Genomic DNA, 12,500 nt, shown 5'->3' with positions numbered 1-12,500 from the left:
TCTTCGTATTCCATGGACTGATCCAAGCCTCCTGAAGCTGATATGGTGTAACGAAAGATAGACATGTGTTACAATGGTGAATGATGCCCACGCGTGTCTTTAAAAAGGGCAGCCATCTTGAAAAGAGACTTTGGTCGCAGACATATATTAGAATGGTGAATAGTAAGTCCCGGGTGATCTATAAAAAAGCAACTGTTTTAAGAAAAGAAAAAAAAAATGCAATCATTTTGAGAAAAAAAAACATTTTGAAAGCATACTTTAGTTTATGCATGAGCATGTTACTTAATATTCTTAATAAAATTAGTTGAGAATTACGTGACTTAGCAGAGAAAAATCAAGCAAATAATCATCAATGATTAATTTGCAATAACAGTTAACTAAAAATTGAGTAAAAATAACTACTTCCTTTAGTGTTGTATTTAAATATGGAATGCATTGCACTACGTTGCAAGAAAAGGAAGCACGATGAAAGGTCTTATTACATCATCAAAAATGGATGGCACAACAAGACGAGGGGACAGAAATACTCTTGGGTAAATAAATCTTCAGACAATTAGAGGTTAAAATTTTGCGAAAAACATATTGAAAATAAAAATAAGGTAAAAATCTGCGAAAAAAAATGAAAATGGTTAACTAAATTTCATATCATATAAATAATTTCAATAAAAGATATAAAGTTAATGATGGGAGTTGGAATGGATATGACAATTTTTCATAAAACGGCGGAAGGAGAAAATGACACAATTGGGAGGCATATTAATTAGGCTCGGAATTAATTCAGTATTTTCACTTTCATAAGCAAAGCGACGGGACAGTTGGCCACTTCTCGTGCAGTTTGTTATGCTACCGCTTCAAAACAATAGTGCTGCAGTCAGTTTAAAATTTGGCTGAAGTAATATAAGAGTATTTTAGTTACTACGATACCGTTAACCAAAATGTATACCATTGATTTGAATATGGCACTATCAAAATCAACGAACAAGTAAGATTACGGTTTCCTGAACCACTAGGTAAAACATTTCACTCAAAATGTATAACTAATGTAATAAACCTACTGCTATTCTAAAAATTTATATAGCATTGAGAAATTAAAAATCATATTTAACAAACTGCTATTCTACATATCATTGTATTGAAAAAAAAATAATAATAATATTAGCAACAATATTTAACAAATTATCAAAACTAGTTTACTAAAAGCAGTGAATCGCCAAAAAGTTCATCTAGCCATCTAACTAATAATACTATGTATGTATGATGGCAATGCATATCATAAATATACACCCCTGCTGTACTATACAATCTTTAAACGTATATTATCAAGTACCAAACCTTGAAATCATCACTTCAGCACCTTACAATAACATTCATTACACGTGAACGTTTCAAGGTAAATGGGATATATCATTAGATCCAAGATGCCATCTTTTGAACGCACGCTCTTACTATAAGCAAACCATAACTGATATTGATCAAATTTATTTATTTTTTTTTTTTTGCAAAGTAATGGAGGTCACTGCTGGCTCTTGGAAATACCTGACTACTATTTTATGTAATTCATTCTGCCGTACTGTAATAAATTTAAATACAGTACGCCTTCAAGAATTAGGATTAATGAGATGGTTTCCACAGCTATTTTCCTAATACCAATTACACTACTAATTTTCATGGTTTAGTATTTGGTAATATATTGCATTAGTACAGAGCACGCCACATTATAAGTGCCAAGTACTAAAAAAAAAATTTCAATCTACGAGAAATATGCCTCCATGTCCCCTCGCAATGATTAATCTAAATGCAAACAAAATACCTTCAGAAGACTTTTGACGCCTCTTACGACGGGCAGGTGTTGGACTCCACCCTGACAGGGAGATCGCGACTCGTTAATACTCTTTTCAACACTTACAGAAACAAGTACAAATTAAGTCTGTCCGTGTCATTATATATGTACGTGTGATTGATCATTCCAAATTTTCGTGTTTTTTTTTAAACTTCACAAAGCTGCTCTCTCTCTCTCTCTCTCTCTCTCTCTCTCTCTCTCTCTCTCTCTCTCTCTCTCTCTCTCTCTCTCTCTCTCTCAAATTTTTATACATTTCCACGTGACTGGAGCTTTTCCCAAGTACTAAAGGATCAAATCATAATTTTCGTAACTATCTTTTCAATCCGGCGAGGCAGAAGCCTGATTTATTCCTGGGATTATATATCATTACTACCATAAAAACATTCATCTTCTGGTTATATACAAAACATCACCTATTAACAACTAGATCCAAAAGAGTGAGCTATTTTCTACCCCTGAACACGGCATTCATACGTGACAGGATAGATTGTATTACTGGTTAATCATAAAAGCGAGTCCATCAGAAAGTGTAATATGTAAAAGTTTGGCATTGTTTTTGTTTAGTCCTAGATCCCTTAGAATAATAATAATAAGTATTTACATATTTTAGATCTAACTGAAAATGTTACATGCACACAAAAGAAAAGAAATTAATTAATTAAAATATCATAAATAGCTAAAGTTTTTTTTAGGTTCTTAATTCAAAATACTGTAATATAATTCACTTAAAAGTAAAAAAGTCAATTTCTTCAAAGTGAATTGTTCAATATACTCTAACAAAAAGAAACTTATTAAACCTACTAAAGACATGCAAAAAAGGAGGTTCATTTTACAACAAATTCATACAAACATAATCATTCCTGTGAAATGTACAAAAATTCTCATGCAAGAAATAGAAAGTGCAAGTCTTAAAAAAAATATTCCCCCTTCATATGATGAAGAATAAAATATGCATAAAGCGCATTCGATTAAGCAACTGGCAATTAAGAAATTGAACGCTACTGTACTATCAATGAACGCGTGCTATAAACAAATGTAAGCTTGTAGAGACCGTGTATTTTTATTAGCCCAATGACCTCTTAACTTCAAGATTTATGGATACTTTTTGTTAGAGACTCAATCCCTTCATTATAAAGAGCAAATGTCTGGCTATATTTATAAACACATTTTTTTTCCTATCACGCTGAGTGGCATTGCCAGACATCTGCCTACTTGGTCTCTCCCCGTCCCTCCGCAGGTAGGATAGGTAGTAGTCATACTCTGGTGAGGAGGAAATCCCGAGAAGTACACTCGAAACCATAATCTCCCACAAACTGCCGAACCAGGGGGTTGTAGTTAGGAAAGGTGGAAGGGGTGGGAAAAGCTGAAAACTATTCAGCAATCATTTTTGACGGGTCGCTTACACTAGTCATTTCATGAGAGGGAAGGAGGGCCTGAAATTAAGGCTTTAGTGGAACTGATATCAAAGTATGAAAATCGAGAAGAGGCCATTGAGTAAAAAAAATACAGGTTTCCGATGAATTTCACCAACAGACTCCATAGAATCTGCACGAACGGAACACATTTAGCGGCAAGAAGGCAAATCTGCTTAATGCAAATAACGCCGGAGAAGCAAAGCCTTCTTTCAATCCGCGAGCATCCTCGAGGGATATTGTCGAACTGGAGTAACCGTATCTCCAATGTCTCCAACGAATACCTACCGGGGATAGACATTTCCGAGACATCGGAGACATTAGAGATGGTGGAGGCCCTTGAAGAAGGGCGTTTGCTCCTAGGAGGCGGAGTGGGAACTATCTGTTCTCTGCTATCTGCTTCGTCGAGGGTGAAAACAAACGGGATATCCTCATTCCCCAGGGTGAAGTAGGGTGGACCTCCATCGCCTCCCAGGGAGAAGAAGGGTGGGATTTCATCTCCCCCTGGGGGAAAGGGAAAGGGGGGTGGGTCATGCTTCAAGAAGTGGTAATGGAAAGCGAATTTGAAAAGGGTACATATGTTACAGGAAGGGAGAAATCACAGTTGTATAGGGTAGAGGGGTCGTGGAGCTGATTGTTTTGCATTATGTTTTGTGTAAAATATTTTTGTACAGTGAAAACCAACCCTCACAGAATGATGATAATGAAATACAATCAATTCTGAGGGCGGAGTAAAAATATCACGAATATAATAAGAATAGGATAGCATTGCTAAAATAGCCAATATACAGCAAGCATAAAACTAGATTAAGATAATTTAAGGTCTTTTCGAGACTTGAAATGCTTGCAAAAATTGTGAACTTGTGAATGCTAAAACCGAAATCAAATCAAAATTACTAATGGAAACTATTTTCCGGGGTGAGAGAACTTCTTCATAATGTAAAATTGTAATTAGTTAAGTGTTGTATATTGTACTCTATTTGTTTTATATTTATTAATGCCTTAAAATAGAAAAGTTTTATATTTACTGTCTTAAATTAAAACAAGTTAAAACGTAAAGATGAAAGTTTAACTGACGCTTTATGAGAAACATATAGACAATACTTTTATAACCTTTCGTTAAGAATATGGTAATGCATGACGAAAAAAAAAATGTGAACTGAATTTCATGAAGGAACCAAGGTTAAGTAGACATTTGACAACAAAACATAACTATAAACTAGAGTGCGAGACAACATGAATTCTATCTAAACCCAAACATAAATAAATTACAGAATACTTTTGAAAATACATGAAAGACAAGACAAAACCACAAACCTACTGAAACATGGACAACAAAAACAAGGCCTTCAAAATAAACGAAAGGACGAGACAAAACAACGACTATCCTATAACATAAAAAGTGAGGCCTAACAATTTACAAACAAAAATTAAAACAACGACCACAAAATACATTTAAAAAACATAAACCAAGTACAAATCCTAACCGCAACCTAAAAATAGACGAATAAAAAATAAAAACATCGATTCTCTATATTAAAAAGAGGAGACAACACATGATTGGAATTATTGTTTTTACCAAACGTTATGTTGGAACTCGCAATGCTGGAAACACTCGAACACCTAGATCCAGGACGTTTGGTCCGAGGGGGTGGCGTTGGGGCCCCCTCTTCGCCTGCTGTAGGGAGGGGAGGGGATGGGAATTATACACAAACTATTAAGGATTGGGAATACTTAGAACTTTAAAAAATTCCAGGTGAAAAAGTATTTAACATTAATTAAATTTGGAATGGGCTTAGGAGAAAGGAAAAGGTTTCGATGAACTTAAACTACATAAATATTTACTAAGGTAACTTATGTCAAAATTATACACAAACTTTGAAGGAAAAAGGATTGGGAATACTTTGTACGTTCAGAATTATCCAAAACTTCCAGGTGAGGGAATTTTCATTCATTAAATTTGGAAATTGCAAAGGGGATATGGAAATGATTTCGATGTATATTTACCAATGTAACAAATGTCAGAAATTTGGGTTATGTCATGCACTTTGATTTACGAAAAATATCGATCCTTTCAATACAGAAACTTTGTAGCGCAATTTAATATAGTAAAATAATGTTCATTAAAAAGAAACTTATATCCATCACAATTGTTATACAAACTATATAACTTTTTTTAGTTATCAAAAGTGATATTCCAGTCCCTTACATAACTTCAAAAGCTGCATAAGAAATTAAGACTTAAACACAACGTCTTATTGTACACAAAAATACATAATTTATTTTTAAAATCTATGCATATGGCATTATTTACACATATGCACAAGTACCTATGCATATATATGCGTAAATATGTACTTACAGTACAAACATGTATATACGACCATGAACTTATATATTCATAGGTATGTATAGATCAGTTTACTTGTGTGAGTGGTATTTTAGATATTTTAAGAAAGAACAACAAGATAGCCAAACACAGACACCTTCCACGGAAGCTGAAGAGTATTGGCGACAGCTAAGTTAAAATAAGTAAATTTCCTTAATTACATGGAATGCTGCATTGCAGGTGAAAGAGGTATTTATAATTAATGAGTTATAAGGAGTTTTAATAGTTCCTGTAATCCAGTTAGCATAAGTCATTAGATATAATTAATTTATCAACACAAACACTGGCTATGAAGTTCACTTGACATAAGCCAGTCATTATAAAAAGAAAATAGTTAATATAGGTGTAGTAATTTGACTTTAAAATAAGCCGTATTTTTACCAAAACGAACTATAAGTTAATGAAACCTGTCGAACATTCACAATAAAAAAAAAAATAGATGGATTTGATTATTACACATCACAAACGTTCGTTGGAGAGTCCTATTTATGGTTTTCTTCAAAATAGATAAGGAATTTAGATTTTACCCTACATTTCTACGCACACGATAGCTAATAATAGAATAGTAGCAAGATGGAAATGGCTAATGTTTGGAGAAACTGCAAGAAACAGAGAAACTTGAAGCATAATGCTGCAAGAATAATAAAATTTGCATTTATGGATTTGGTTATAAGAAAAACTTGAAGCTATGAATGGTATGTTAACAATAGTCTTGCTAGATTCTTGTATGACAAGCGATACGATGACAGTTTCTGGTTAAACATATAGCTTTGAAAGTTGAGCTAAGAGCTGGTTGGCTACAAACTTTGAGCTATGAATGACATTAACAACTGATTAATTACAGGCAGGCTTTTAAGGTACAAATAATATGTTAACACCTGGCTAACAGCAAACGTCCATAAATGAGTGATATGATAACAAATACATGGTCATAGTTTCAACTGAGTAGATCAGTTAAGAACTGGCTTGTTGAAATCTTCTAGACCTGATTAAAACAAGTTAACAACTAATTCATATGTTATTTGCTGTTTTTTTTTTTTATTTGCGTGTGTACCCATTTGCATAAGTTTTACATTGTAAATTATAAGTATTTTTTAAAGAGAGCTACTGAGTTTGGTAAAAGCAAAGCATTCTTTTCAACTTTATGAGCTACTCAATTTTTAAATAAATTGTCTTGCAGCCAAATAAAAACACTACCAACGTTATAAGCTTGTAAAAGTAAGTGTCCATGCTAATAAAATAATCTACCAGCTAGCCAATATATCTGTACCAAATTATTCCTCCTCGACACAAATTGTACTGTAACTATATAAAAAAAAAAAAAAAAAAAAATCTGGTACGACTACTCAATCAAATTGCCTGAACTGACAGAATAAGTGTTTGGGTTCTAATTTCCTTTATTTGATCAATGAATGCCGAACCAGTGAGGTAAATTTAAGGGAGAATTTGGACCCAATATCTCACGTTTCAGTATGCAAACAATTTTCAATAATCCTACTGAACTGGGTGAATATGCAATTAGGATAGCCTAATATCTAAAGCAATTTGCAGCAGTTGTCCAAAAAAAAAACTTTTAACCCCACAATCATGAAATTTATAAAAATAAAACGTGTCCGTAGAAAGACCAGTGATGTGTAGTAAATCAAATCCATCTTTTCTGAGACATTACACACATTTGAATGCAAAGGACCCATTGCACATAAGACATATATCTACATAGACATGTATCAGACGCAAAGTCTGACCATGCCCGTCTCCTCTCTTTACCCATATTCAAGTTGGAACTGGCTAAACTCGACACACTGGAGGACCTAGATCCAGGACGTTTGGTTCTTGGTGGTGGGGTGGGGGACGCATCTTGAGATTCTGAGGGGGAATCACCATACACAGATAAAAATTGAAACTTCAAATGGGATTATTGTTTTAACTGAATTTTGCCGAGAGTATAATACCGCCATCAAGATAATTGATAATCCTCTCTCTGAAATGTAAAAGTGCTATACCATGTGTCAGAGATTGTTCTCATAAATGTTTCTAAAATGGTGAGATGATAAAATCTAAGTATGAAATGAAATAAATATACTAAATTAATCGAAGAAAAAATACTTCAAGTAAATAAATAGCTTGTAAATTTAGCATTCCACTTATTAAGTCACATAAGATTTTTAAAGAAAATGTATAGATATGAACGATAATACAAAGAAATTTACACGATAAACCATCACAAGATTCCCTTGACATCAATGCACTTCTGGAAACAGAAGGAAACCATCGAATTAATCAGTCCATAAAGCGTTCATATATATGTAACATACCCCTCAAGTACTCTACCCTGATGATGCACATGTAACCTATAAGATATATACGAAATACTAAGCTAGGATTTGTTTCACGATTTCATGAAGGCTCTTGCGTGACTTTCTTGATTTCTATGATGCAAATAATGGACTCGTAACACGAAGTTCATCTTTTAAAGGCTATTGGTTTTAATAGTATTTTATAAAGGGGATTTAATATTCAAAATATTCATGGTTAGATCTTCAACTGGATGGGGAAATACAAACTTATCGCTTACATAGATACAGCCACTGTTAGAAGAATCAAAATATATAATAAATACGTTTTATGAATTGTAGATATTTTTTGCAAAACATTCAATAGATGTGGATGACCAGACAATTGATAAAATTGGTTTATCTATAAGATCCTGAGCAGTTTAAATTTTTTTTTTTGAAACATTCATATGCATTCACAATAGTCCAATTAAATTACAAACAGTTTTCAAATGGTATAGTTATTCACGGTTCTGATTTTAAGCATGACTAAATACTTCTTAAAAATGAGTCTACATTGATTTTGTATGTATATATATATATATATATATATATATATATATATATATATATATATATATATATATATAATTATATATATATATATATATATATATATATATATATATATATATATATATATATATATATATATATATATATATATATATATATATATGAAAATTTATTATAGAAGAGCAAGTAAACGAAAATCATCCTGTTTTCTATATAAACGCGTCCACACGACCAGACAGTGCCTGTCAAGTAAAAATAGGTACCAAAACAATAAGAGGTTACTGTACGATAAGCATAGATGACATCGGAATCGGGATCACAACTTACAAACAATCTCAGGGCATGTTCGAAGTTTGAGCAAGGAACGGCGACACAAGCAGGCACATGATTCTAATAGAAACATGTTTTCCATGTGACATCAGGGTATCAATTTTTTTAATAATTTTTTTTTTTAGTTTTCCCGCATGAAATATTATCTGCATGGTTATAAATGGTTGTACTAACTCTAAAAAGATTGCAAACGAAAAGTTTGGGGTCCATTCTCATGTACTTTAATTTCTGAAGTTTGATTCGTATCCATCTTTCAGTTCATGTAAAATCATTCCATTGTTCTTGCAGCTTTTCTGACGTCAAGCAATTTTAATGTTTCAAAGCAATTTTACTTATCTTAATTTAAATTTTCCTGCTCACCGTGGCACTGTTATCAGACTGTACTGAACTGGAACAACCTTACTTATGTGCCTATACTTTGACCGATTTTACACAGTTGTCAACTTTTCCCGCCAGTTATAATCCAGTTAACAGCTAAAGACACCATGGGACTAGACTAGATCTGATAGCACTCTGATACCAGATCCACGCTTTTTTTTTTTTTCTGATGTCACTGCCGCTCATTCCTGCCACCCATCATGGTCTGGTATACTGTAGATTACCCGTAGGGCAGTGGCTGGTCGTGTGGCTACACCCTACTGTATGATCTTAACAGTGTAACAGATAATTACTTATACCTTTACGAAAAATAAAAAATAAACAGCAGTCGATATAACACACTGTTGAGGATTGAATTATTGCAAAAGAAAAAAAAGAGCAGTCGATATAGCACACACCTTTGAGGATGGAATTATTTTTTAGGAATTTAATGCAAGTATGTTTATCAAAATATGTGTTCTGTCAAGAGGAAAGCGATTAAAGTGAAAACTTATCATAGAGAGAGGTGAAGGTGGCAGTTTTGTTTATACAAGGTCTTTATTCCTAGAATTGAAGAGTTAGTTTTGTTTAGACAATGTCTTTTTGTGTGTAAGATGCACCTGTGTTGGGTTGTTTTCTGGAAAAATAGAATCAATTTTGATGGTAAAAATGTTCTTTTGAAAAAAAATATGCAAAGATATTCTTGTATTGCACGTGAGCACGTCGACCTTGAAAATTAGAAGCCATCAAGCCAATATAAGATTCTCATTCTCCTAGCTTCAAGTGGTAAACAAGTTGAAGATTCAAGTTCCCACAGTTCTTTAGGATTATTTTGAGCAAAGGCCAATGGAACAGCCAATGGAACAGCAACCTAATGCCCACATTTCCCCCATATCATGGAAATAACAACAGTGACTTGTAGATACATAAGAGAGGAAAGGTTCGCAAACACTACAAAATGAAATATCACGTTTTTAGAAATATAGAAAAACTTATAAAACTACTACCTAAGAAAAACAGCCACGCACCTACGCTATTTCAAAAAAGCAAATGTTTAACTGAAACACAAAAACTTGAAATATAAAAAAATGGCCAAAAATGCGGAATGAAGATACAGACAAACCAATGTCTGACTTTGAGCAACGGAATTGATCGTTGGAAAAAAAGTATCCGCATAAACGTTCATAGAAAATGGAAATGAGAGACTTTCCAGTGAAAACATCAACTATGTTAGTTCCTTAATTCAAAAGTTCGAATGAGATCCTAGAATTTCATTACCATAGTTGGAATTCTGTTCAAGTAACCGTGAATGGTTACCGTCACATTTAGCTAAAACAAGATCAAAACTTCAAAAAGTTTGAAAAATATGACCTAAATAAGATGCATTTTATCATTTTTATGAAAATCTACTACTGTCAAATGTTGTTATACAAAAAACATCAATTTGAATTTCCAGTACATTAACGCAAAAAGTGACAGTTTAAAAATGAAATTCAATTTTATCCAATCATAAATATATTGTAAAATCTCCCAATATCAACAACAGCAAGGATTCTAAATTACTCTAGTGTCTACCCAAACAGAAAATGTACCTGCTTAGAAATACTTAGCAAATGGAAGCATCTGAAACTTCGGCCCACTAAGAAAAACTAAAGAAAAATTAATTACCACTATCTAATCCCTTAAATGAAAGACAATGTAACTTAGAGAGTAGTTTTCCTGACAGTTAAGATCATAGAAGCCGGTCGAGGCATCAGGTTCACGCCCCACTTCTCATACAATCTAAAGCTGAATCCACCATCCAGGAAGCCATTCGACGAGGCAAAAGGAGACTCCGACGTGGGGGATTCCGGGTCGCTGGGAGTAGTGTCACTAGTATTGGATGGATTTCGAATTCTGAGTCTCTGAATGCCATTGATGGTCTTTTCAAGGAAGTCGTGCGTGTGGGAGGAAGAAGAGGAGGAAGATGCAAGAGAAGAAGGAGGGTGAAGAGGAAGATGTGAAGAAGCAGACAGGTCTTTATGATTGTTGTTGTTGTTGTGGTGTTGTTCTTTGTTGGCGTGGAGTAAATGATCAAGGAAGAGGCTTTTGACGCCGGATCTTCGTTTCCTCCTCCGTGGGGGTACTGGCGGTGGTGGTGATGGTGTTTTGACTTCTGGGGTCATAGGGCCTGTGGAGGGAACAACCGAGGAGCAGATCTAAAAGAGGGAACCTACTATGCGCCCGCTAACTACAACTACGTCATTACATCTACAAGTGCCAGTTACTTGAGCCCTCTTCTAGTTAATGGCAATGCGCTCTACTAAAAGAATGTGAATGATCAAAGTAATGCGTTTAATAATACTGATAGACAAATCAAATTATGACTTGAAAGTTAAATATACATAAATCAGTATCCAAGCAAATGATGCCATGCAATAAAATCAAGTAAAGAAAAAAATTCCCGAGAATAAATATAAAATCATACAATGCACATAAATAAAAAATCTAGATTCAATTGATAAAGAAAAACAAAAGCGATAAATTCCCAAAGCGTGAACCCAAAATGAAATGCATCATGCAAGTGCAGGAATAACATAGGTGGAACAAGGCTTTTCTCAAGTTATGCTACAGAAAAACAGTATGAAAAAATAGCAGACTAAAGTGTTTACAAATTCATTTCTTATTAGTAATGCCGTCAAGATACCATTTTGGACTGGAAACGTGACAGACCATTACAGTATAAAACATAAATCAATTGGATAGAACAACCTAGAAATGCTTTGTTCTTCCTTTAAAAGGGTAGAGTGTGTGCACTGGATCATATAGTATAAAAGGCATTCATGCAACAATAGAGGTTTGAACATACCTGAGCCTACGGTAGGAGGTAAGGCTGGTGACCGACCTCCTCTCCTGGGCACACGAGGCGGTGGCAAGGGTGGTTCTTCGCTGTCCATAGAACCACCAATGTCCATCGACTCGCCAGGAGAACCACTGAGCTCAATGGATCCTCCCGCAGATCCACCGAGCTCGGTGTATTCTCTGGTACCCAATAGGCGTTCCTGGTCATAAGAGTCCCCACGTTCCATGGAACCTGACCCCTCATAGGAGTAACCCATTTCTGTAGATTCATGGACGCCGTAAGATTCGCGGATGTCCTGCGAACCACGAACTCTGGTTGAAGTTTCGGATGTTCCTTGTTCTGCTGAGCTACTCAACCGATCGGATTGGTATCTTCCTTTGGCAGCATCAGATTCGAAGGAGGATCCTCGTTCCATTGATGATCCAGCTTCAAAGGAGGGACCTCTCTCCAGAGAAGAGTCAAACTCATAGGATGCTCCCCT

General features: G+C 34.4%; 1 protein-coding gene across 1 annotated transcript in view; it reads right to left on the bottom strand.

Moving 5' to 3' along the window:
• LOC137627787 (titin homolog) overlaps positions 1–12,500 on the bottom strand; it is a 617,410-nt gene that overhangs the window by 531,619 nt on the left and 73,291 nt on the right. The window contains 6 exon segments of the mRNA XM_068359142.1: positions 1–37; positions 1,811–1,861; positions 3,541–3,756; positions 4,832–4,930; positions 7,409–7,507; positions 12,026–12,500. The exon segment at positions 1–37 is cut by the window's left edge and continues 209 nt beyond it; the exon segment at positions 12,026–12,500 is cut by the window's right edge and continues 392 nt beyond it. Coding sequence (XP_068215243.1) covers positions 1–37; positions 1,811–1,861; positions 3,541–3,756; positions 4,832–4,930; positions 7,409–7,507; positions 12,026–12,500 — 977 coding nt within the window.

The sequence above is a fragment of the Palaemon carinicauda genome, chromosome 35 (genome assembly GCF_036898095.1).
Source record: "Palaemon carinicauda isolate YSFRI2023 chromosome 35, ASM3689809v2, whole genome shotgun sequence".
In the NCBI taxonomy this organism is placed as follows: domain Eukaryota; kingdom Metazoa; phylum Arthropoda; class Malacostraca; order Decapoda; family Palaemonidae; genus Palaemon; species Palaemon carinicauda.
Note: the sequence above shows the minus strand (reverse complement) of the source record. Positions and strands in the feature narration are given on the sequence as shown.